The sequence below is a fragment of the Mauremys mutica genome, chromosome 1, assembly GCF_020497125.1.
Source record: "Mauremys mutica isolate MM-2020 ecotype Southern chromosome 1, ASM2049712v1, whole genome shotgun sequence".
Lineage (NCBI taxonomy): Eukaryota > Metazoa > Chordata > Testudines > Geoemydidae > Mauremys > Mauremys mutica.
Genome location: NC_059072.1, coordinates 163,267,055 through 163,294,669, shown reverse-complemented (window position 1 = coordinate 163,294,669; position 27,615 = coordinate 163,267,055). Strand labels below are relative to the sequence as shown.

The 27,615-nt window shown below is 42.0% G+C and overlaps 1 protein-coding gene across 4 annotated transcripts; it reads right to left on the bottom strand.

The window, feature by feature from the left end:
• Positions 1-77: 77 nt before the first annotated feature.
• Positions 78-27,615, bottom strand: CCDC181 (coiled-coil domain containing 181). 4 transcript variants are annotated; one of them, XM_045001693.1, is made up of 7 exons: positions 27,507-27,555; positions 26,639-26,759; positions 16,823-16,992; positions 4,046-4,990; positions 1,890-2,036; positions 1,117-1,271; positions 78-515 (listed from the first exon to the last, which is right to left on the bottom strand). In XM_045001693.1, exons 3-7 carry the CDS (start codon positions 16,967-16,969, stop codon positions 353-355), a joined length of 1,557 nt encoding a protein of 518 aa, XP_044857628.1. In that variant the 5' UTR covers positions 16,970-16,992; positions 26,639-26,759; positions 27,507-27,555; the 3' UTR covers positions 78-352. The 4 variants fall into 4 exon arrangements, with proteins under 4 accessions (XP_044857628.1, XP_044857629.1, XP_044857631.1 ...); XM_045001694.1 differs by lacking the exon at positions 27,507-27,555 and adding an exon at positions 27,048-27,320; XM_045001696.1 differs by lacking the exon at positions 26,639-26,759 and having other exon boundaries at positions 27,507-27,615.

Here is a 27,615-nt window from a genome sequence, read left to right as displayed (position 1 = left end):
TCTCTTCAAAGATAAATATAGATTACACTGCCCCCTGCATGAACATGCCAAACACAACTGAAGCAAAGCAAACTTGCCACAGCTATATGGATATTTATTCTCACTTTGGCTCAGTGGGATTGAGAGCACCACTGAGTCATACACACAACAGAATCAGGTTTGTCATTTCACATTCTAAATAAATAAATAAATAAAAAGGTAAGTAGTAAACACATTGTCAGTTAAGAGAAAAATTTTAAACCATTATTTAAAGATTTTCAAATACCACAAAAGGGCAGCGGCTGTAAAGAGCTGCAGCTCAAGCCATATAAGGTATGGCAGCTGACACTAATATTCAAGACACATCAAACCTTCAGCTGTAATGGTCCGTGAAGCGGAAGGATTTCGGTTCAGAAATAGTGCAGAGGATATTCTGGATTTGTTTTGCTCTTCTGGCTTCTAGCCTAAGTTGCCTCGATCGCTCTTTGGCAGCCAGTTCCTCTGCTCGCTTTTCCTCTCTCTTTCTTTTTAGCCATCTGTGGAGAAACAAGTTTGGAAGCACTGATAGTGAGTGGTCAGAAGCTCTTTCTTTAATCACTGGCCATCACTTCTGGCTTACTCAAAGCAGGCAACTGTTCTCTTAACTGGGACTCAATCTAACTAGTTAACTAAAGCCACTGCATCACCTAGCAAACAGGCTACATCCAGGAATTAATTGTTTTTTAGGGTCCAAGCTCATGGGGGAAAACTAGTGGGACAGATCTACGAGAGCGTCAGCAGTGAGAAAGAAGACTGGGACCTTTGCCTGAAGCAAATGCAGTCCCTTTTCCAGAAACCCTTACTGATCTACAACCTATGTTCCCAATACAACTTCCTACTCTGGGGTTGCACCTTGATCAGCAGGCTGGAAACCAGCAGGATTTGGTGATGTTGAGAGGGGGCGGGGGAGGGCATTAACTGAAAGCTTCAGTTGGATGAGTACAATAAGGTTGGGAGGCGGGTCAGAGGAACTGAAAGTGAGTTCACCAGACTCTAGTCAGGGCTGGCCCTGGGCATCTGTGGATCGATCTTCAGACTGCTGAAAGATACAACATTCAGATTTCCTTGCTCCGTAGGAAATAAGAGCCATAGACCTACTGTTTAAAGGCTCTGTCACGTTCTTCTGTTCTTGGAAGGAAGTACAGGCACTCTTCCTGCCGTCTAAGGATTTCCATTTGTTTTTCTTTCATTTGATCTTGGTGCTTTTTTTTAAGCCATAACCTGAAAGCTTCCTCTGGATCTCTGTTCTCCTGCTATATAAAGCACACACACACACACACAATTAAATATGCTGTTTGTCTTTGAAATTAATATAACAGTACTACTTTGAACTTCTCCAGAACTTTCCATCCCAGTTTATGAAACATACTTTATAAATAATGCTGATTTTAGCCTCACAACCTTACTAAGTATTATTGCCCCCATTTTAGAACTTGAGACAAAGTCTTGGTTCTATGACTAGAGTTTTTGCCTGCATTGTAATGTGTAAATCGCTTGATAACACAAGTGTAAATAAATGCTAGCGGAAACACTTCACAAACATTAGTTCCTAGTTGTGGTTCACCATAAGGCAACACTAAATCATCATCATATTAAAATGTAATATAGAAACCATTTCTCATAAGTGATCCTAGGACCATAAAGGTCACATGAGCATAGCTTGTTGCATTGTGCAAGTTCATCCTGTTAAAACTGGAAAATTCTGATATGTGAGCAGTTGTAGCACTTTTAAGAGAAAACAGTGTGGCAAACATGGAATATTCCTTGCTATGTTCATTTTTATAATGCTGAGCAAAACGGACGTAAATTTCAATTTTTCTGAATACCTACAGCACCCTTAACATGTATGGGATGGAGAGGTCTTAACTTACTCTACTATGTGAGCCTTCTAGTTCCTTTGCACGCTGAATTCGCTTCTCTTCCTGCACTTGTTCTTTTTTCTTCTGCAACCAAGCTCTAAAGACCATGTCATTCTCTCTCTTCTTTTCTTCTTCCTGATGTTTTTTCTGTGCTGCTTCCTTGTGTGAAATTAAGGATTGAGTATTATCTTACAAGAAAGGTATTAGTCTGACACATACAAAGAGCTTCAGCATCAGAGCAAGCAATACAAATAGTCTGAACAACACATCCGCCTTGCCCTAAAACGTACTGAGAGAACTGGGAATAATCAACAGACACATCAAGTCAATACTATCTTGAGGAGAAAACTAGGCTTGACCACCTCTATGATTAAGGTTATATTTGGAGGCTTTCATTCTAACCATTATTATTACAACCTCAATTTCCAGAAGCCTTCCATGCTTTGTCTCAAATCACTGGAGGTTCAGTAGAAATGGGTCAGGACACTTTAAACCAGATCTACCCCATGGTTCTAAGTGGTTTAAAATGAGTTTCACTGACCTGTTTCAAAACTCGTTACAAGATTTCTCCTGCCTAGACAGACACTAAAAATCAAAAAGTATGTGTGACAGCAGGCAATGGCCTATAATAGAGGTTTCTGGAGTGTGACCATGCATTGGGGTTGAGGAGAATGTCATTTAATTATGGAGGCACTGATAGCTTAACACTTCTCTGAAGCTAACATGGTGGATGTTTGTTTTTTTTTAAAGTAGAAAATAATCTTTGAGAGGTCTTTAAACATTTGAGGATACTTTGGTCATTGCCAAGCATTCCAATAAACCACACTATTCAGAAATTTTGTCTCATGAAATTTTGTTCCTCTTTGCACAAAAGCCATGCACCCATCAAATTCAAAATACCAACATGCACCTCCTTTGAAGTCCAAGTATCTTTTTCCCTGAAATATTTTAGCAATTGTCTTCAAAAACTGACAATTATTACACATTTTTGAGGTCTCTGCTACACACTTAATCTTTCAGAAACTTACTTTTCCTACTATTTTCCTGAGAGCTAAGAGGAATCGTAGTACAGTTTCTTCTCTTTAGTACATGATTATAAAATAAAGGCACAGATCTGGCCTTCTAAAATAGGTCTAAGGCCTCGTCTACATGATGAAATTCGATCAGTAGAACTACATCACTCAGGGGTGTGAAAAATCCACACCCCCAAAAGATGCAGTTAAACCGACCTAACCCCCAGCGTAGACAACACTAGGTCGACGGGAGAATTAGCTCCCGCTTCTCGGGGAGGTGGATTAATTATGACAATAGGAGAAGCCCTCCTGTCAGGGTAGGCGGTATCACTGAAACATTTCAAGTGTAGAAAAGCCCTATGTCTTGTTTGAAATTGCTGTCCTACATAATGGTGTTGAGAGTTGAGTACCTGAGTTGTTTTCCATTTAACCCTTACATAAAAACCCAGGTAATGCCCTCAAAGGAAACCTTTGAGGTTGCTTGAGGGTAACACTCACCCACACAAACCTTTAAAACAAGGAAATGTCCAGTTACAGTAGCCTTCTTTAACATACTTTCATCTCCACACACCACATTCACCAAAATACTCTGCCGCTCTTTAAATAAGTTCCATATACTGCCAACATATACATCAACCACTACACACACATTCCTTACAATCACACTTCAATGCAAACCTTTAACTCCCAAACACTTCCCCATGGGAAAACCATATAGCACATACTTATTCGGCATACAGATTCCAACATCACCACAGAGGTCAGAGTTAAGGTTTTGGATTGTAATGTGATGGTGTGTGGGGCACGTGTGTGTACTCTGTTATTGTACATGTTGGAAGTGTATGGGACTTATGAGCAGAAAGGAAGAGTGTCAGTGAAAATGGTGAATGTGATGGGGGTAAGCACGTTTATGGATATATTAAAATGTAGGTTTCCTTGCTTTCCATGCATGAGTGTTGCCTTAACTAGTTTTTAAATAAAAGAGGGTTTTTTTTGTGGATTTGGTTTATAAGTGCAAAGTATTATTATACCATTGGGGCAATGAAAGAAATGATCGACTGAATGGCTTTTGAGAAGCAATATTTCCCAGTAAGTTTGAGAAACACAGAAGGTCTGGTGGTCACTATGTTCAGGTTATTCCCTTTGTATTCTCACCTCTTTCCTTAGTTTCTCTTTCCTTTGTTGCATCTGTTTTTGCATTTCTTTTTGTTTGGGTGAAAGACCGTAGGTGGAGCTTCTCAAAGGAACATTTGCAGACTGCACCCTGCGGGGAGTTCTTCCCATTCCCACACTTCTTGCAAGGTTGATGGCTGAGTTTGGGCGATACTTAGGGTTAGGTGGAGGCTTAGGGAAACAGACAAACTCTTCTCCAATGGGAAAGAAAGCATTTACCCCTGGCTGCACTAGAGGCTCTTCCTTTGTTAGACTGGGAGTGCCAAAAATAACGGAATGGGAAAACTTAGGAGAAATAGGCTGAGCTTCAATGTCAGTGAAAGAAACACTTATCGGGGGCAAAAAGCCATGGCTTTCAATATCACGTAAACTCAAGAGTTCAAATTTCCCATCTCTCTCTACTAGGATCTTGCCATCCTTGTGTTCCTCATCCTTCCCACCATTAAGTGAAAAAGACATGCTTTGAAGTCCTGCCTCATTAGAAATATGCAGTTGAGACAGCCTACTTGAAACATCCTCTTCACTTTCAGGATCATTTTTATAAGCTTCCGTATCTTCTAGAGGAGGGACTTCCAAATCTACCAATTTATCTTTGAATTTTAGTTTCCTTTCTCTATTCTCATCCAGAGGTTCTTGGTTCTCCAGCAGCTTGTTGGCTTCTTCGATCTTTTCCAAAATATAACGTTTTATTTCTTCATCATCTTCCTCATCCAGTTCCTGATGGTTTTCCAGCTTGGACTCCTGGATGGAGCTTTCACTGTCAGTATCAGATGTATGATCCAATGGTTTAACTTTGGGTATGGATACAGATTTTTCTTCATTTGGTGGACTCTCCTTCAGATCTGCATCAGGCTGAGGAAGCTGATCTACACATTCTTTTGTTTCCTCATTGTCTTCGTCAGTATTTGCTTCAACATCCTCTTCATTCTAATCAGGATTTTAAAAAGAACATCAGTCCCCCTTTTAAAATTGTATAAGAAATAATTTTTAACTTATTAGAGAGGTTAACACACAATGTAGTTTATACATACATAATATATAATTGAGGTTGAGACTTTAAAACCACAGAAATCAAGAAATTTACAGTTTAGGCTCCCATGGCAAACTACTGAATATGCCCCTTTCAGGGGTGAAAGTAACTCTCAGGACTTACCAGTATGGCCGGAGTCCGGTGGGGGAAGGGGGTTAATCTGGAAGAGGCGTGGCCTCAACCGGAAGAGGCCGGGCCTCAAGATTTAAAGGCCCTGGGGCACCAGCTGTGGCTAGGAGTCCCAGGGCCTTTAAATCACCCAGGGGGCTCCCAGCTGCAGAAGCCAGAAGGGACCATCATGATCATCTAGTCTGACCGCCTGAGCATTGCAGACTACACCAAGTCCTGTAAAAGACCCTGGCTGAGTTACTGAAGTCCTCACATCATGATAAAGGCTTTAAGTTACAAAGAATCCACCATTTACAGTAGTTGAAGCCTGCAAGTCACCAATGCCCTATCCTGCAGAGAAAGGTGAAAAACCCCAGAGTCTCTGCCAACCTGACCCAGAGGAAAACATTTTCCTGACCCCAAATATGGCAATCAATTAGACCCCGAGCATGTGGGCAAGACCCAACAGCGAGATACCTGGGAAATAATTCTCTGTAGTAACTCAGACCCCTCCCCCAGTAGTTTCCGATCACCGGCCGTTGGAGATATTTGTTGCTAGCAGTCACAGATCAGTTCCATGGCATTGTAGGCAGTCTCGTCATACCATCCCCTCCATAAACTTATCAAGTTCAGTCTAGATAAAAGTTAGGTTTGTTGCCCTCACTACTTCCCTTGGAAGGCTGTTCCAGAACTTCACTCCTCTGATGGTTAGAAATCTGTCTAATTTCAAACCTAAACTTATTGATGTCAAGTTCATATCCATTTGTTCTTGTATCAACATTGGTGCTTAACTTAAATAACAACTCTCTCTGTGATATTTATCCCTCTGATGTATTTATACACAGCAATCATCTCTCCCCTCAGCCTTCGTTTGGTTAGGCTAAACAAGCCAAGCTCCCATAAGGCAGGTTACTCTTCTGATCATCCTAGTAGCCCTTCTCTAAACCTGTTCCAGTTTGAAGTCATCTTTCTTAAATGTAGGAGACCAGAATTGCACATAGTATTCCAGATGCAGTCTCACCAGTGCATTGTAAAATGGTACTAACACTTCCCCATCTCTACTGGAAATACCTTGCCTGACGCATCCTAGGACTGCATTAGCTTTTTTCACAGACACATCATATCATCCTGTGATCAACCAATACACCCAGCTCTTTCTCCTCTGTTGCTTCCAACTGATAAGTCCCCATATTATAGTTATATATATAATTCTTGTTAGTCCCTAAGTGCATGACTTTGCACTTTGCACTATTAAATTTCATCCGATTTTTATTACTCCAGTTTACAAGGTCATACAGATCTTCTTGCACGATATTCCGGTTCACCTCCATATTGACAATATCTCCCAACTTTGTGTCATCCGCAAATTTTATTAGCACACTCCCCCTTTTTTAAGTGCCAAAGTCATTAATAAAAATGTTAAATAAGATAGGTCTCAAGACCAGTCCCTGAGGAGCTCCACTAGTAACCTCCCCCCTCCAGCTTGACAGTTCACCTTTCAGTAAGACCCCCGTTGTAGTTAGCCAGTTCCTTATCCACCTTTCAATTCTCATATTAATCCCCATCTTCTCCAATTTAACTAAATTTCCCATGTGGAACTGTATTAAATGCCTTGCTGAAATCTAGATAGATCAGATCTACTACATTTCCTTTGTCTAAAAAATCAGTTATCTTCTCAAAGGAGAGCAGGTTGGTCTGGCACAATCTACCTTTTGTAAAACCATGTTGTATTTTATCCCAATTACTGTTTACCTCTATATCCTTTACTTTCTCTTTCTACATTTGTTCTAAGACCTTGCATACAACTGAGGTCAAACTAATAGGCCTGTAGTTTACTAGGTCACTTTTTTCCTTTCTTAAAAATAGGTACTATAGCAGCAATTCTCCAGTCATAAGTTTACAGATTGATTAAAAGCCTTGCAATTTCATATGCCAGTTCCTTTAATATTCTTGGATGGCCCCCCGATTGTTTGAGTTTGACTTTCACCTTCCATATCCTCATTTCTACTTCCATATCCTCATTTCCATTAGCCACCCTGCCATTGTCCCTAAGCTTCTCATTGCCTCAGTTTTTAATAAGGGTAAAGTATTTGTTTAGATGTTGGGCCATGCCTAGGTTACCTTTAATCTCCACCCCATCCTCAGTGTTTACCGTTCCCACTTCTTGGTTTCTTTCTTTTTATTTATATGGCTATAGAACCTTTTACTATTAGTTTTAATCGCCTTTGCAAGATACAACTCTACTTGGCTTTTGGTAGTTTTCATTTTTCCCCTACACTTTCTGACCTTCAAAACGTAGCTTTCCTTGCTGATCCATCCCCTTGCTTATAGGCTGTTTTCTCTTAACTATGTTTGCTCATCCAGATTTGTCTGCAACCCTTCCCTACAAATTTTTCCCCTTACTTGGGATACAGGCTTCAGATAGTTTGTGCAACTTTGACTTCAGTAATTCCAAGCGTCCTCCACATTCAGTTCCTTGAATTCTTCAGTCCAGTCCACTTCCCTAACTACTTCCCTTAATTTTTTAAGGTTTGCCCATTTGAAATCAAGGACTCTAGTTGCAGATTTATTTTTGTTCAAACTGAATTAGCTCATGAACACTTGAACCAAGGCTGCCTCCTACAACCAGATCTTCTATGAGGTCCTCACTACTCATTAATACCAAATCTAAAATGGCCTCACCTCTTTTTGGTTCAGTAACTATTTGGTGAAGAAAAATGTCAGCTATCACATGCAGAAAAATCTGGGCCCTACTATTAGTAGTAGCACTTGTCCTCCAATCTATATCTGGAAAGCTAAAGTCTCCCCAAATTATACAATTGCCGGTAGTCTTTATTTCATTAAAAACATTAAAGAGGTCTCTATCCATACCTAAATCAGATCCAGGGTGTCCATAGCATACCCCAAGAACTATCTCGGAGAACCTCTAATAGTTTTCTTCCTGAAAGTAATATTGACACAGACTGTTTTATCCATTCCATTACTTCTAATTTCTTTACAGTCTACCTCATCATTAATATACAATGCTACTCCACCACCTTTACTTCTGTCTTTCCTGAACAGCACATACCCTTCAATACCTGGACTCCAGTCATGATTACTATTCCATCATGTTTGTTATCCCTATAATATCTGGTTTCACTTCCTTCACCAGTAGTTCTAGTTCCTCCATTTTGTTACCTTAGTTGTTTCTGCTTGACTTTGCCCAGATTCTTCACCCAATTGGTTACAGTCATTCTACTGCTAGTATCACCTACCTGACTGTTGACTTCACTGGCACTGACACTACTGTACTCCTTGCTGGAGCCGTAGACATAACTAGCAGTGTGAGCCAAAGGCTGTGAACCAGAGTAGGCCTGGCCTTGGCAAAATAACACACTAGGTATCAGCTAACACCAAGTAAGCACATTCCTGACTGGAGAGAATGGTACAAAAAACCCACAGATCTCTCAAATAGCTACATAAACACATCCCTAAGATACAGTACAAGAACACACTGACCCCTCATAAGATAAGGATGTGATGAACAGGATAATGGGATAAGGATGTTTTGGTCAAACTAGCAGGCACAAGGATAAGGGTGGCAACTAACAAGGTCTGGAGTATAATACGTAACATGTTTGTATTAATGTATAAAAGGAGAAGTCATAGAAGGGGCAACTTTGTACTCACCAAGGCAACAGCATCCTGGTGTACTGACTGAGGGGGTACCTTGTCATTGGCATATATGCGTTAGTGTACCTGTAGCTCCTATGAGGTGCTAGTATCATGCTTTGTCGACAATAAGCTTGGCCATGGGCCTCTGCCACTAAACCGAGCCTGTGGTCTTTCTTATGAACAACATTGAGGTCTGCTGAATTAACATGCTGCACTGTCTGCTAGTGCAGCTGACATTGGAGCTCCAAGAACAGCAACACTTGCAGAAGCAACAACATGCCACAGCACTAACAACAACTATCTTTCCTCTTAATGTCCATTCTCCTACCCACTGCTGTTACTTTCTCCACTGATGTATTCTCTTTCTTGATTTTCCTCCCAGTCATTAGAATCAGGCATGGAGATTACATAAGCGTCTTCCTCAAGTTCCAAGTTTAAAGCTCTTTCAATCAGTTGTGCCAACCTCCATCCCAGGAGTCTATTTCTCTCCCTACTCGGGTGGAGTCCATCCCATGAGAACAGCCCTCTGTCTGTGAATGCCTCCCAGTGGTCAAACATCCCAAAGCTTTCCACCACTTCCTGAAACAGCTGTTGATTATCATAATCTTGTCTCATCTTCATTCTCATCCTCTAGGAACAGTCAGAATCCCACTGAAGATCACCTGACCCTCTATTTCTTTCAGCGTCTTCCCCGGCCTAGCAGAGTCTCCCTTAATGCATTCCAGCAAGAATCTAGCAATATCATTTGTTCCCACATGAAGGACAAATCAGTGGATTCTTTCCTGCTCCTAGCATCCTCTTCAGCCTCAGGTCCACATCCACTATCTTTGTTCCCAGCAGATAGCACACCCCTCTGGTTCTCCAGATCATCTCTGGCAACACACCTGTCTGTTCTTCTTATTAGGGAGTCACCAGTCACATAGACCTGCCTCTTCCTGGTGTTGAAGTGAATCTCTGGCCCACCTCCTGTTCTTTCCGGCCGCAAGTCCTCTTGTCTTTTGTTCTCCCTTGAAACCTTCTGCAAGTCCTCCTGTATCCTCCCGAGGCTCTGAACTCAGGCTTTCTTACAGGACTAGCCGATCTTTTCTTCCTTGCCCTCCCTCCTTGTTACTGCCTGCTGTGCCCCTTCTTCATTTTCCAACTCAGCAAACCTGTTCCTGAGCTCTATTTTTCCTTCACTGGCCTCTTCCTCTGCCTAGTTCTCATAGTCACATGCTTCCACTAACCACTTTCCAAACCCAGTCTACCACTTCAGCTTGCATCTGTGACTCCTGACTTTTCCCTTAAGCCTCAAGCCTTCCCTCAATCATCTGCTCAAATCCCCTTCAAAACTCAACCATAGTTTCCACCTGCATCTCCAAACCTCAGATCTTCTCTTCCATCACCTCTATTAGCAAGCACTACATACAAACAAAGCTCTTTTTGGGTACCTGCTCTAGAACAATGTACATCCCCATAGCATCCAGTCATCTTCATTGTTTCTTCCATTCCTTGGGTCACTACCACTGCTTCCTCTGTATTTGTCATAGCATTCCCTCCTAAGGTTCTGTCAAGGAGCAGAAAAAAAACCAAACACCACACCCCCACTTCCACAAACTTCCCTTACAAACTCCCCTGTTTTCAGCTGGGTGTGCCAGCCTGTGCCACTGGCAGGCTTGCTCATTCGCTGCCTTTATACGCCCTCTCTCAGGGAAGCCCCGCTCCCTAATCAGAGTCTCTCACAGCACACTGCCCCCTACCAGCCTCCACAATTTGAAAAACCATGCACATGCGCGCACACACCCAAAAAAACACAAGAACTCACTCATAGTCCCTAAGTAACAGGGACTTGTCCCCTCCCACTGAACTCCCACTCAGACTCCACTGTTTTCAGTTCTGTTTGCTGGCTCCTGCGCCTCTGTCTGGCCCTTTGTTGCCTTAACAGGCCCCCTAATCAGAGAAGCCTCACCCCCTAATCAGGGCTTTGCTTCTCTCACAGCACACTGCCCCTTCCAGCCTCTGCAAATATTCATTAGAAGAGGATCTTTTAGTACATGATGACATAATAAGGTTGTAACTCAGTTTTCATGACATGCTTGATTTTTGCTCCCTCATTAAAAAAAATCTAATGTCATCAGCTTCAGAACTGGTATATGAAGTATGTGCCCAAGGCACAATTTTTTGACCATGCTTAAACAGGACAGCGCTCAGAAGTGAGTCATTAAAAATATAGGTGTTAGTAGTGTCCAAAAAGTTCATTTTTGTCACTATGTAGCATAAAAATAGAAAGAGATAAAACTGTTTAGATCTTGACAGATAAATCCAGTAATGTACAGGATTAAATATGAAGGAATACAAAGTACTGTATGTGCATTCATAGTTATCAAGAAAAATGTGATTTATCAGCACTATTAAGCCAGGTTCATGGCTCGGCTTTTAAAGTTGCAATCAGCTCTCCATTACAAGCCTTTATTTTTTTGACCCCCATGTATATTTGTTAAAAATAGTCCATTTTGTCTGAAAAGTCCAAGTTGTAAGGATAAATATTTGAGGATTTGAACACAAATGCTTTTTTGAAGTCAATAAACTTGGAGATGTCCCATTCTGCAGATTTCTCTAAGCCTTTTTGGATTCCTATAGCTCAGAAAAGAATTGTTATCTTACAGTAACTGGAATTCTTTGAGATGCATTGTCCCTATGTATATTCTACTGCTAATGCACGTGTTCCATGTCCCCGAGATCAGACAAATCTTGCTAGCAGTGTCTTTCTGACCCATGTATGTGCCCTGTCTATCCTAGTGCCCAGTACCAGCGATATATAGGTTAGTGCAGGACTAACTAACATTCTAATTCCTTCTCCACATAGTTTAAAAGTTATCTGAAGCAGACAGAAAGAAGGGTGAGTACTGGAATACACATAGGGACAACACGCCTCAAAGAATGACATTTACTGTACAGTAACTAACTTCTTTTTTGAGTGCTTGTCCCTATGTGCATTCCACTGTAGGTGACTCACAAACAGCAGGTAAAGCAAGGAAGGGGAGGCCTGGAGCCCCTACACAACTACAGACCCTGAAGGACTGATCTACCAAAAAGAGGTGTCTGAAGTGGAAGCCTGTACTAAAACATCATGTTCCAAAAGTATGTACAGAACTCCATGTAGCCACCTTACAGATGTCAACAATATGAACATTTCTAAGGGAAGCTATTGTTGCCTGACCCCTGGCTAAGTGCCCTCTAATATGAGATGGCACCAGTGGTTTGGATAATTCATAACAAGGTTATACAGCCAGATATCCACTTTGATAATCTGAGTGGAAATCACATAATTTTTCATTTTTTTAGTGAACAAAATGAATAGTTGGAATGTTGGAAAGGTTTTACACTCTGAAGATAGAAGGCTAATGCTCTCCACACGTCTAGGATAGGGTAATTTCATCTCTCCCAATTAGCATTTGGTTTAGGATAAAACACAGGTAAGTGAATTGTTTGATTAATGTGAAATTCCAAAACAATTGTAGGTCTCACCCTAAATTCATACCTAAGAGATACTTTATTATGGTGAAAAGCTGTATAAAATAAAAGGAATCTTACATGAGTGCTCCCAATTCTCCCACTTTCCTAATTGATATTATTGCCATAAAACAGTCTTCATGGAAAGGTGAAGCTAACCATTCGAACAGTGGTCTCATTAAGATTGACAAAATTAGGTTGAGGTCCCAAATAAGCATAGGTTTAAACACTGGAGGAAATACTCTCCCTAGCCCATTCAGTCACCTGGATGTGGTAAGGTGAAAAAATATAGAAGAACTGTCTATAGATGGATGGAATGCACTAATGGCTGCTAGGTGCACCCTAAGAGAATTGAGTGAAATATCCCAGGTTTTTAAACAATCAAATGTAATCCAAAATCTCTGATATACTAGATTAAAGGGGTAAGAGTTGACATCAGTCAGATACAAACCTCTTCCACTGTGCATCATAAAATTTTCTTGTAGAACATTTCCACTACTGATTAGGATTACTTGGATTTCAGACAAACATGATCTCTCTAACTCAGACATCTGTCTAAATACCAAACTGTTAGGTGAAGGGTGGATGGATCAGGATGGCCAACTGTTCCTTTGTCTAGAGAGTTAAAAGGTCAGATGTTAGAGGCAGATAAATCAGAGGACAGATGGAAAAATGAAGCAGCTCTGAAAGCCAAGATAATCGTGGCCATCTCAAAGCCTCCAAAACAACTTTTGCTTTGATTGTTCTCAGTACCCTTGGAAGAAGAGGAATTGGCAGGAAGTGTACATTAGGGTTTCCGACCATTGAAACTGAAAGGCAATCCATCAGAGAACCTGGACTCTGTCCTTTCCTTGCACAGAACTTCTGACATTTCTCGTTTGTGTCCATTACAAACAGATTTACTGCTGGCTGACCTCCACAGCTAAAAACAGCTTCTACCGCCTAGTCAAAAAGCATTAATTCATGATCCCTGAAAAAAATGCCTGCTGAGATCATCTGCTAGTGTTTTGTACACCCAGTAAGTGAATTGCTGACAGAGTGAGCTGATGGCATGTGCACCAATTCCAGAGTCTTATTACTTCTTCTCACAGGAGGGAAGAATATCCTTCTCCCTGTTTGCTTATGTAAACTGTTGTGTTGTCTGACAATTTAAATGGACTAATTTGGAATAATTGGCATAAATTGATTGCATGCATTGTAAACTGCTCTGAGTTCAAGTATGTTGATGTAACCCAGATCCTTGTGGAATCCAAGTTCCTTGCACTAGGGGTCCATCTAGATGGGCTTCCCATCCAAACAAAGATACAAACAACAAAGATGGAGTTTGTCATGTAGTGTTACATAGGTGCATAATGCAATGTGACCTGGCAGACAGCTACAATATCCTACGGTTGACTGCAGTTGATTTATTCGATGGACATGGTCTGAAACCTCTCACAAGGCAAATGAACTTTGACTACCTTGGAGTCCAATCTCACTCCTACAAACTCTGTACTTTGCATTGTTCTTATTCTAAACCCTGTATTTTGGAAGAGAAGAGGCAGTGTAGACATACCCTTAGTCATTAAACTCAGGTCCATGGATGAAAGTAAAATTACCACATTTGGCATTACCGGTTACTCTATCACAAACAAAATAGATTTTTGCCATGTTTGTGCAATAATTAATAATTTAAAAAGGGAAAAAAATGTCACATTACTGAAATTTGAAAACCAGTTACTGTAACTGTTACTTTAGGAACTTCTGTGTCATGCTCAGGAGCTTAGGTCTTGAGGGACCTCTCTACCATCCCTTCCCAGGAGCCCCTGCCACCCCCATTCCTTATCCTTTCTGGCTGGCCCTGAGAAGCAGGAAATGAGATGCGCTGTCCTGCTGGGTATAGGGGTGGAGAAGCCCATCTGCCAACTATATCCAGTGGTGAGCTAGAGCCAGTTCGCACGAACCAGTTGTTAAATTTAGAAGCCAGTTTAGAACCGGTTGTTAAAGCGGTGGACAAACTCCAGCCTGCAGAACCGTCCTGTCTGGCCTGCCTGAGCTCCCGGCTGGGGAGGCTCCCCCAGCCCCTCCCTCGCCTTCCCCCCTCTCGCAGAGCCTCAGCAGAGCCACCGGTGCCAGCGCTCTGAACTGCTCCTGGGCAGCTCTGCAGCTCCTGCCACTTTGAGTGGCATGGTAAGGGAGTGGGGCTGCGAAGCATCCATTCACGCTGCCCTGAACAGCATGGTAAGGGGACTGGGCCAGGGCTGGGAGGAAGGGTTGGATAAGGGGCAGGGAGCGGTTGGAGGAGGCGGAGGTTCTGGGGGGGTGATCAGGGATGGGGGGGTTGGGTAGGTGTGGGAGTTCCGGGGGTCTGTCTGGGTGGTGGTGGGTGGGGTCGGGGCAGTCAGGGGACAGGGAGTGGGGCGAGTTGGGTAGGGGGTGGGATCCTGGGGGACAGTTTGGGTGGGAAGGGTCTCGGGACGGGGTGGTCAGGAGACAAGGAACAGGGGGGTTGATGGGTTGCGGGTTCTGAGAGGGGCAGTCGGGGCAGGATGTGGGTGGCGGTCGGATGCGGGGGGCAGGCTGTTCTGGGAGGCACAGCCTTCCCTACCCGGCACCCGATACAATTTTCAACCCCAATGTTCAGGACCGGCTTTAGGAAGTGTGGGGCCCGATTCGAACAGTTTTGACGAGGCCCCGGCAGGGACGACTAAAAAAAAAAAAAAAAAAAAACACGTGGGACTTGTAGTCACCGGGCGGCGCTCCGAGTCTTCGGCAGCACTTCAGCAGCGGGTCCTTCACTTGCTCCAGGTCTTTGGTGGCACTGAAGGACCCACCGCCAAAGTGCCTCCAAAGACTCGGAGCAAGTGAAGGGCCTGCAGCCGAAGTGCCGCTGAAGACCTGGTAGAGAACCGTTTGTTAAATTTTTGGCAGCTCATCACTGACTATATCCTAATTCTGCAAACACTGCTCACCCCATTTGGGGTAATTTTCATCCTCTCTGCCCCTCACTATGCTGGTGGTTTCCCCTTCTGCCACTGTTTGGCAGTGCCTCTACCCCTTTCTTAACCTCAATTCTACCCCATCCCTGATTTTGCCTATCTGCCCCTCTCCTTCCCCTGTCTGTTTGACCTCCCTGTGTATATAGTTTTTCCCCCATCGGTCCTGTCCAGTGTGCCCCCTCTGCACCTTTTTAGCCCATATGAACAGAAGGCAGCACACATCATGATTCCAAATGAGAGCAGAGTAAGGGCAGAGGCTTCAGCAGATGTTACTGAGCATGCTCAGATTTCTTAAGTTCAGGAATAGAAAAGTAGCAAATTGCGCCAGAGAGCAGTTTGTGCTACACTCCCAGCTCCTGGCTGCACTCCCAGCCATGTATCGTGGGCAGTGGCTACAGGACAGATGCACGGCTATGTGGCCACACAGCCCTCAGGGAATGTTGATGTAGCATAGCTATGTTTGCTACCAAAGGGCCAAGAGGAGGGCAACACAAACCTATTTTCCATCCACAAAAAGCAACCATTTACTCTCAGTCTGATCTGTTTACTTTCATTCTCTCTTTTTTTGTTTAAGTTAAGTCGCTATGAGAGAACACAGTGTGTTGCCTCCCCCACCTATTACAGTCTGCACTGAACTGAATACAAAATAGCCCTCCTTAGAGATTTAAAGGTGCCGTATATAGAAAACAGTCACATAGCTAAAATATACCACACAGATGAGATGCAAGCTACAGGAAAAGGCCCTACTCTTATGAGCTCAGCCTTCTATTAAAGCTGATGGCCATGCTTCCAGAGGTGACAATGTGAAAGAACTGTGGTCTCCAAAAGGCCCAGCAATAGTAGGACTTGAGTTCTATCCCATATGGTTTCACACTTGAATAGGAGGATGTGGCTCTCATTTCTGTTGTCGGAGTCCCATTCGCCCTCCACCTTTCAGTCCCTCCACTCAACGGAGGCCAGAAAGAGAGAAGAATAGCAAGAGTGGTAGGAGGGCAGTATCAAACACAGCCTGCCTGAGACAGGCTATCAAATAGTGAATTTCATAATCAGCTTCCATTTTGGCACTAATTCCTCTCTCACCGCATCCCTCCATATTCCCATCTTCACATAATTTGGAACAAACCAAAGCTTGAGTAGCAAAGTGGTATGAGGCAAGATAAAAAAAAAATCATAATGGGAGTTGCACAAATGCTTAAAGACACCACCCTGGAAATGGAAGAAGTACTTTTTATCCAAGCGCATTCTCTTTGTTCCTATAGGGAATATTGACTTTTCTATTTTAAAGACAGGAATGATCTGAGTAACTGGAAAAAGCCATGGTGCACTGCATCTCTTTTCACTAGAATCCCAAATATCTTTTTCCTAGTTAAATATCAGCACGTTTACAATTACATACATATTCCAAATCAAACTTTGCATTGATTGTATGTGGGGTTCAAGTTGTTAAATCTCCAAGTCTACTGTAAAATAACTAGCATTTTCCTAATCAAATACCTCTGTTTCCCCAGGGTCGTCATCATCATCTTCTTTTTCTTCATTAATAAACCACTCAAGATCCTTTTCAAAATCATCCTCATATTCTGCACTTTCTGTTGAGTCACCAGCCTCTCTTAAGTCATTAGTATATTTCTTGTCACTCATTTTGGCTTTGTGTTACAGCAATGCTACAAGAGGGGAAAATATTCTTATTTTCATAAGACTTTTATTGACACACAACAATATACTGTTGATACCTGTGGCATATAGGTAACGTGTTGAACAATACCACTGCCTGGCTATTTCTACAGCACCTTACAAGAGAGGATCCAGGGGGGTGGAGGGGGAGTTTCATTGTGAATGGATTTAGCCTTTCAACCCCTGTAAAGTAGGGAGATATTTTCATTCCTACCTGTAAAATGGGTATCTGAGGCACTGAGAAGCAAGCTGACTCATCCACAGTCTTAAAGAAAGTCATTGGCAGAGGTAGGAACAGAACCCATGATCTCCTAACTTCTAGTCCCTATTCTTTAACCATTAGACCATTTTTCCATGTGTATCTACAGCACTGGTACCAGATAACATCTCTCCTACTGCTTTGTTGTTTTCTCTCTCTCAATAGCTATAAAAACAGCAGGGGAGATGTTTCATTTATTATAAAAATACCGGGGAGGGCAATCCTGCCTGTGGCAGTGGCAATGGCAATATATTTATTCCCTTAACATGTTAGCAGCATAGGCACCACCAGTTCATTCAAAAAAGGTCTATCCTCTACTGAAACAATTCCCACAGGTTAAAGCCAACACAGCAAAGAACTGGGGCCCACAAGTCCTAGAAGAGCCCTTTCATAGCTTCCCATAGAGCAGAGTATTCAAAACAAGAAGAGCCTGATGCATCAGACACTTGACTGGAGCCATTAGAGTCCTAAATCCAAAGCAGCTGTAGAATCAAACTCTAAACAACTGGTTCCCATTTAAAATATGTATTTAAAAATGCCTGTTTCCTGTGTAAACAACAGGATTTAGGTGTGGGGGTAAAACATGTCTTTCAAAGAGCTGAGCGTGAGGTAATTTTAAAATTAGATCACCAAACTATCAAAATCGATAACTCAGAGAAACAACAATTGCACGGAATTATTAACTAATCGTTTCTCATCTGAGTAGTTCAGGGAATACAAAAGCCAAAAATAGAGTTATTGATAGCTATTAATTTGTTAGACTAGGGAGGTGGTCCCATATTCTACCACCAAGAATTATTTTCTAATGCATTAGGGGATGCCAGCCAACCAACCAAAGAAACAACTCTAAAATAAATGAAAAGTTTTTATTAAAATTAGTTATGGAAGTAAATTAAAAAGAAAACATTATTATTCAAAAATAATTAGCAGGTAAGGATTACATAAAGGTAAATAAATGAGTGATACAATACATTGACTGTGCAAAAGAAACCATATTAAAATAGAGTATACATTCTAGAACTACATCAAAAATCAAAGCATCAACTAGGTCAAAGGAAACAATACCACAAAGCAAGTATAAGTTAAACAAATAACCACAATTAAACAACTATATCACTCCATTAGTCATTCAGGATACAATACCATTTGAAAAATCAACTAAAAGAGTACAGCATGACTGAAAAAGGCAGCACTACAAATCCTTAATATAACACAAAAATCATACTTAAACAAACATTACTTTATGAGTAAATACAGATTTGAATGAGGCAACTGAGTCACAAAATAAATGCAGGCAAATCCACTTCACATCACCAGGTTTCTATGAACTAACATACTTGAGCTATATCACAGTCTAAACTGAATTAGGACTTGAATAAAACAAGGCAATACAATTTTAGCATTTTAAACTAAACAAGCTTTAAAAAAGCCAAGTAGTAACTTCTTTTGAATACTCTCAGGAAAATGCTTTTAAAACTTACTGGGAGAGTCAAGAGAATAACTTCAAATGATGTGACCACTGTAAGTACGATACTAATGTTTAGTGTACACACATGCATAATTATTGTTACAATTTTCACAAGACATTTCAATAGCAAAATAGAATAGCTACAATAGCATAAGGATTAAGCTGAGTTAATTAGGAGATGATGAAAGGTGTGAAAGGTATAGTTACTATGAAATGCAGCAGTGTAAAGTTAAGGCTTAAGTCAAGAACGGTGAAGTAAGGTGTCTTTAAGAAGCAATGTTGGATGCAAAAATTCAGTCCCAGTTAATTTATCTAGAGAAAGAGCATGTTTTGTGAAAATGTTTAAGTCTAGAGTGAATGCTGGAAATTTGAGACAAAAGGAATATCAAAATTTAACTTGCTCTCAGAGCTTGAGTTAGACAAAAATTTCATTCAAAGTTGGAGGTTTCTCTCAAACTAAAAGACAGACAGCAATTGGTAGGTTTTCATAATTTTAGAATTTTAGATAGGGCCTTTTTTAAATAGGATAAGTATAGACAAAGGTGTTCCAGGCCTCACTACAGTTGAAATGAAATGGAGAGTATGAAAAGTTATTCTCTCTCTCTCTCTCTGTACACACAGCAGCATGAACAGCAGATTTTGGAGCAGGAGGGTGAAATAGAAATTACCTGTCACCTGCTCTCTCACACAGACACAGCCAAGAGCAGTGACTGTTAGTTTGGCAAAGTAGGCATGAAAGGGAAATAGACAGAAAGGCAGTCAGAGTATGGGTTTAAGGAGTTAAGCCTTTAAAGCAGTTTAAACTGGAATAAAAGGCAGCAGACTAGTAACATTAATTCTAAAAGGTACAACACCACAGCAAAGGCTCAGTTTAAAGCATATAGCATATAACCAGATGAAATTATAAGCATTTGGTTAGCATCTTTAAAGAGTTGCCAACATATTTTTAATAAGCATGGGCAATAATGAAATAAGCCTTAAAAGCATATGAATACAGCCGTATCTGTGCATAAACACAGTGCTAGTTAAAACAGTAATTTAGGTGCTACAGCAAAGCTTATTTCTCACAATTCTAAGAACCTAATTTTTGGTTGTTATCATGGAAAGGAATTTAGGTTTCTATTATGGTGACCGCAGTAAGCTTCTTGTTCTTTGGACTTATTCACAATCCGTCTTTCAGTTATTGGAACACAATAGTTTGGCAATATTCCGATGGAAGTTTTAAACCTGGAATTATGTAACACAAGGATTTGGTCCAATTGATTGATTATATGGGAAAGCAACATAGCTCTTTCCCCAAGGAACTTCTGGTCTTCCTTCAGAGTCCACCTATGGGTTTGCTGAGGGGAAAACAATGATTGCCCAACTCTCTATACTGAAGCAGGATTGTTTTATCTCACCATTCAGTTTAGAGACTGATAGCTCTTGAGCAAGATAGATTTTCGTGATGTCTCCATTTCTTTAGGAAGGCAACCTCCTTCCTAAGGCTGGTTTCTGGTAGGAATGTATGCCTGGGACCTAATATTCCCCAAGGATGTTATCCCTGAAGGACTCAATTAAAAAGAGCACCTCTCTCTCAGGAGATGAAATGTTAGACTTACGCTAAGGTGACTCACTTCAGCTAGAGGTGACAACAGTTCATGGGATCAGGCAGCTTCTTTGTAGTAGGAGCATTAAGCTTTGGAAGGTCCAATTATTTCATAGGTATTGTTCCCCATTGAAATATAGAGATGGAGGTGGTTCCTATCCAAAAATGGTCAGATCTGACGGTTCACCCTCCCACTGAATAGTTGCAAGTTTTGGGGGAGCAATGTGCTGATCACATTGCTGGAAATCTGACTTCAATGACAGGTTAGGAAGATGACAGGTTTCAGAGTAGCAGCCGTGTTAGTCTGTATCCGCAAAAAGAACAGGAGTACTTGTGGCACCTTAAAGACTAACAAATTTATTTTAGCATGAGCTTTCGTGAGCTATAGCTCACTTCTTCGGATGCATAGAATGGAACACACAGACAGGAGACATTTATACATACAGAGAACATGAAAAGGTGCAAGTATGCATAACAACAGGAAAAGTCTAATAAATTGAGATGAGCTATCATCAGCAGGAGGAAAAAAAACTTTTTGAAGTGATAATTAAGATGTCCCATAGAAGGTGTGAGGAGAACTTAACATAGGGAAATAGATTCAATTAGTGTAATGACCCAACCATTCCCAGTCTCTGTTTAGGCCAGAGTTAATTGAATCTAATTTGGTTTGTCTAATGTACATGCCTCCAGCTTCCATCCCGGACACACCACACGATCCATAGTCTACAGCCAAGCTCTAAGATACAACCGTATTTGCTCCATTCCCTCAGACAGAGATAAACACCTACAAGATCTCTATCAAGCATTCTTAAAACTACAATACCCACTTGCTGAAGTGAAAAAACAGATTGACAGAGCCAGAAGAGTACCCAGAAGCCACCTACTACAGGACAGGCCTAAAAAAGAAAATAACAGAACGCCACTAGCCATCACCTACAGCCCCCAACTAAAACCTCTCCAGCGCATCATCAAAGATCTACAACCTATCCTTAAAGATGATCCCTCACTCTCACAGATCTTGGGAGACAGGCCAGTCCTCGCTTACAGACAGCCTCCCAACCTGAAGCAAATACTCATCAGCAACCGCACACCATACAACATAAACACTAACCCAGGAACCTATCCTTGCAACAAAGCCCGATGCCAGCTCTGTCCACATATCTATTCAAGTGACACCATCATAGGACCTAATCACATCAGACACGCCATCAGGGGCTCGTACACCTGCACATCTACCAACGTGATATATGCCATCATGTGCCAGCAATGCCCCTCTGCCATGTACATTGGCCAAACCGGACAGTCTCTACGCAAAAGAATAAATGGACACAAATCTGACATCAGGAATCATAACATTCAAAAACCAGTGGGAGAACACTTCAGCCTCTCTAACCACTCAGTGACAGACTTGAAGGTGGCAATTTTGCAACAAAAAAACTTCAGAAACAGACTCCAAAGAGAAACTGCTGAACTCGAATTAATATGCAAATTAGATTCAATTAACTCTGGCCTAAACAGAGACTGGGAATGGTTGGGTCATTACACTAATTGAATCTATTTCCCTATGTTAAGTTCTCCTCACACCTTCTATGGGACATCTTAATTATCACTTCAAAAAGTTTTTTTTCCTCCTGCTGATGATAGCTCATCTCAATTTATTAGACTTTTCCTGTAGGTATGCATACTTGCACCTTTTCATGTTCTCTGTATGTATAAATGTCTCCTGTCTGTGTGTTCCATTCTATGCATCCGAAGAAGTGAGCTATAGCTCACGAAAGCTCAGGTTAGGAAGAGCTGCCCTATTTTTGTGTGCCCAGGAGAGGGCGCTGTGGTCTGGCAAAAGTCTATTTAAACCAGGGGTGAGCAAAGTTTTTGGGCCAAGGGCCACATCAGGGTGGGGAAATTGTATGCAGGGCCGGGGCAGCGGGTTGGGGTGCGGGAAGGAGTGTGGGGTGTGGGAGGGGGTTAGATGTGCAGGAAGGGGCTCACGGCAAGGGATTGGGGCAGAGGAGGGGCATGGTGTTTATGAGGGGACTCAGGGAAGGGGGTTGGGGTACAGGAGGGGTGCACGGTGCAGGCAGGGGGCTTAGGGCAAGGAGCAGGAGGGTTTCGGACTCCGGGATGGCAGCGGCATGCACCAGGGCCAGGGCAGGCTCCCTGCATGCCTGCCCTAGCTCGCGCCACTCCAGGAAGCACTGCAGCCCAGGGGGGCTGGGGGGGAATGCCATGCCTCCTATTACCTCCCCCGAATCTCCCATTGGCCATGGTTTCCCGTTCCCAGCCAATAGGAGCTGCGGGGGGTGGTGCCTGGGGGGTTGGCTGCTGCTGCTGAAAGTGGTGCGGGGCCTGCGGGGGGCTATCCCGCAGGCCGGATCCAAAGCCCCGAGGGGTCAGATCCAGCCCGCAGGCCATAGTTTTCCCATCCCGGATTTAATGCATTTTTAGTAATTGTGCCATTTATTCTTCTCATAAAGTTCTACATAGTTATAATAGTCCTTTCACATTCTGTGATATGTTGGTGCAGCTTTCTTAAAATTTTAATTCTGGAGTTCAATATTCATTCTTTACTCAAAAATTTTCCAAAAGGAATTTATCTATTTCTGCTTTAAATATAGGAATGTTATCACACAAAATTTGATTATATACTTAATCAACTTCAATAATTTATTACTAAGTTCAACTTTCTATTCCTAATAATCAGAAATACTGCTTTACTATTTTATATTTTATTCTGGATAATTTTACATTTACTAGGTAAGAACAACCAAGTAAATCAAACCACAATTTAGTAAGATCAAGTAATAATATTCAACTATAAGTTAATTCTTAGTCACAATCTCATACTTAAGAACATAAGAACGCCCATACTGAGTTAGACCAAAGGTCCATCTAGCCCAGTATCCTGTCTTCTGACAGTTGCCAATCCCAGGTGCCCCAGGGGGGGGTGAATAAACAGGTAATCATTAAGTGATCCAGTCCCTGTCGCTCATTCACAGTTTCTGGCAAACAGAGGCTAGGGACACCATCCCTACCCCTCCTGGCTTTACCATTAAACTTCTAACCCAATATTTCATGTTAACACCTTATTACAAATTGCAAACTAATGAGTTATGGACCCCAACATAGAGTAGAGATACTTTGTAAACTAGCTGGTACATATGAAAAGAGCATGGGTTAATAGAACTAGGATATCAGAGACATCCCATTCATTCTTTCCTTCCCATCCTGTTTCCCTCCATCCTCATTTCCATCTGGTACTACCGCCTTGTGAATAACATAGCTCATTGCTGAGGGTTGGTGTTTTGACAATGGAGCTAATTGAATAACAGTGAATAAGATGGTGACACACAGATATGTTACCCTCTGGTTAGAAAGAAGCAGATTAAGATTACTATTTGAATTTATTAAAACACTTTGCACACAAGGCCTTACTGCACATTTACACATTTGTTGCTAGCTTTCAGATACCACCACCCACATCAGTATTAGAGGAGAAATGACATCATTTGGATATCAATTCAGAGAAACTGAGGAAAGGGTTGAGAGCCAAAGTTACAATTTTTCTGAGGAGAGGCAAGAATCACTCATATGGTGGGAGTTACCAGACTGTCAGCAAAGCACAAAGTAAACAATTTATTAATGACAAGATTGGGCCATCCCTTTGAGGCTGCACATGTTGCAGTATCCTTTCACCAGCTACTGGGCAGCTGCTGACAATGCAAGAAAAACAGTCTTTTTATGGTTTTGCCTACACATTCTAGCTCTTCAGTTCCTTGTTCCTTATTTCTAATGATATCTGTATAAATGCAGGATATTGTGATTGTTTAAAAGTTTCTTTTCTGCACCTTGTGGCTTCTGCTACAACCTGGAGGTTGCCTCTGAGTGTCTCATGGTATTGCAATGCATTAACAGATCTCTAAGTAGCAAAATTTTGCAATGCAATGTAGGCTACAAGAATTAGCTGCGACCCTTTCATGCCCCTAGAAGATCCTGGAAATAGTGAGATGGCTATTACTTCCTCCTCACGTTCTGTCAAAATCCTCAGTTTCTAACATCAAAATTTGTTGCGCTGGTGATTATGTCAAAGGATTATGATTAACTGAAGAAAAAAAAGGGCAAGACAACCATTATCCTGCTTACTCACGTATACATGTCTCTAATTCAATGCAAATAAAATAAGAATGTAATTTTCACCTTGAGATATTAACAAACATTAGGGATTTTATGCTGTAGTTCCCACAGAAATCGTAGCTATATTCATATCCCCCTACGCACAGCACATTACAACAGGACTTTTCACAACATGACCATACATCTCAGGCACAGAAATATGCACACACATTTGCCTTGGTTGGTTCACATTTGAATGCTGGAGTTCAAATGAAGTCCAAAAATCAAAGTGGAGCTCAGCCAAAAAAACCAGAGTTTTTTCGAGTTCCATCCAAATGGGCACTAGGCTTGTGTGAAACTTGCAGTGAACCTGACCCAAGTTTCCAACTTGTACAATTCTGCAGAATCACAGTACAAAATGCTGCATATGTTCACTTTAATGAGAGGTGTCAATCACAATACTGTGCAAAATTCAGCTTATTTATACAGTGCCTTTCAAGAGGAACAAAATGTATTCTATTAGAAAGGATCACAGCACTGATCCTACATTCATGATTGAGAGGGCACTTTCAATCTAAGGACCTGATCTCGCAAGAACAGATTTAAAATTTTTATTAAAGCTAATGTTTAAAATTAAATATTCACAAGTTAAGAGGGAAGGTACTGTACATTTGGGGCCAGGCTTAATTTATGAGGGATTACAGGTATCAGTTACAAGGATCACGAGATATATACATATATCATAACCAGCATAGACCCAGATTGGGGTGTGGGAGTTTTTAAACCAGTGGATAAGTGGGCTCGGGTATGCCACCCATGGAATGTATTACTACATGTTCTCATCTCCTATTCAAGTTCTTACACCACACCCATTGCCATAGTATCCAAGTGTCTTGGCTTTAATGGGACTTGAAAGTACTCAACAGATCCTAAATCCTTATTTTCATCTCTTTAGACTAATTTTCTGGAGAAGTTACCCTGGGCCGAAATTTCTTATGCTTGCTCTCTGACCAAAGATGAATTATTCTGCACTGTTTAGTAAAATTGCATTAGGCTATTTGAGTTATCCAAGCCTGGGTGAGGAAGCTGTAATTATCAAGAAATTATTTGGCTGCGTCTTTTGTACTTGTCTACATTGCCATTCTATAGAACCATATGAGAGACACTCAAAATGCTTTATAAACAGGAATTAAACCTTTCGAGTCTAATGTTCAGAAGGCAAATTTTACCTCTATTTTACAGATGAAGCCACAAGGCAATGAGTCAGGAATAGCACCTGAACTCCCATCCTCTGCTAACCACTAGATGTTGCTTCTGATCAAAAAACAATTTTACTTTAAAAGTTAAATTTGAGAGCTAAGCGGTCCCAAATTATGTATGGTGCTTTATTCTTGGACAAAAAGAACTGATTGAGAAATTAAGAAATAGAACAAATGAAAACAGTGCACTACTCATTCAATATGTTCTATTCTTCTCCATCACCTGATGTAAATCGGCATAGCTCCACTAACTTTCACTAGAGCTAAGCTGATTTACACCAGCTAAGGATCTCGCCTTCAAGTGCAGTTAGCTAGCACCTTGCCCAGCAGAAGGGTGAACTGGATTATCTAGTGAGACTACTCTGTCTCTATTGTACTGTAATTCTCAAACAACACAGTAAAGTAAAAAACAAAAACTGTTTTTATTTAGTTTGATAATAATCATTAACAAAAAAGTTACACACAGACCACCACATTCAGCTGTAAAATCTCACCACTTAGGCCAGGTCTATATTTAAAAGTTTTGCTGGCTTAGTTATGCCTGTTACATGTGTGGTTTTTGTATGACTCAGTATATAAGCAATAGTTTATTCTTCTCACCAATATAGAGGTACTGGCAAAATTTTCATGCATAGACAAGCCTCTAGATGGTAAAGTCTTCAGATTACTGGCTGTCTTTGTTATATGTTTGTACAGTGCTTAGCACATAATACAATTAAGAAATAAAAATAAAATCATAGTAGGGACTTGACATGCATAAAAAAAGGGAATTCAACATTTATAAAGTTGCAAAGTTCTAAGCAAGACCTAAATGCTATCACATTGCACACAGAGTACACAAAACAAAAAAGTTATTGTCTTAACAAAAAAATTACTATGTATGAATGAACTAAGGGGTGTAGAGGGGAGAGTAATCATTACCATAATTTTGCATTAAGTTCATGAGACTAACCCTTTAGTAGACTTTGCAAGCTCTTTGCCTCACTAATACAAAGCAGCTGTAACGTCTGTAATGCTCTGGACAGTTTTAAGAACATTTCCAGTCTGCCTCTCAGACATTTTTTTTCTGTCTCCTAGAAATAAAATCACAAGACACTATATGTTTATAACACCTTCCTCCCAAGCTATTGCAACGTGCAACAAAATCATTGTCAAATTAAGAGCAAGCATCCCCCTGCGAAGTAGATTAATTAACTCCATTTTACCTATGTGGGGAAACTGAGGCACGGAGCGCTGACAGTGGCTTGCCCAGCACGTGAGCTGCAATGCAAAGCCAAGCACGGACCCCTGTCACCTCCAGCAGCCTCCAGCCTTGTGCTGGGACTGGCAGCACCCGGCCCCGGCGGGGATCTCCGATTTACCTTTCTCCACCGTATGAATGTTCACACTGCAAAGCAGCCAGTCGCCACCCCCCGGCCGGAGACAAGCCGCCTAGTTCTGCCCTGCGGCTAAGCGCATTAGCGGCCAGGGCTGTACCGCGCAGCCGGGTCACGGCGGCGGCCTGGAGCGAAGCCCCCCGGCGCCTCCAGGGCGCCCCGCCCAGCTCAGTGAGCGGCGCGGGGCCGGGGGGCGGAGGTTCCCCGCGCAAAGGGAACCGGGGCAGAGGGACGCGCTGGGAGCCGGGACTCCGCGGTTCTGCGCCCGGCTCCGGCGCGCGCTCGCCGGCGGCCGGTCCCATCAGCTCCCTGCGCTCTGCCCCCGCCCCGCCCCTGACACCCCGGCCCGGCCCCCCTCTCGCCTGCGCTGCGCACTGTGCCGGGAGCCCTCCGGGACTGCCGTTGCCATGGTAGCAGCGACCAGCCCCAGCTCCCCTCACTCACCTGTAGCGCCCCGCGCTGAAACGGCGGGTCAAAAGGGCCAAACTTCTCTCTGTTCCGTTGCCTAAGCAACAAGGAGAGGGCGGGGGAAGTCTCGTGAGAAAATAGACGA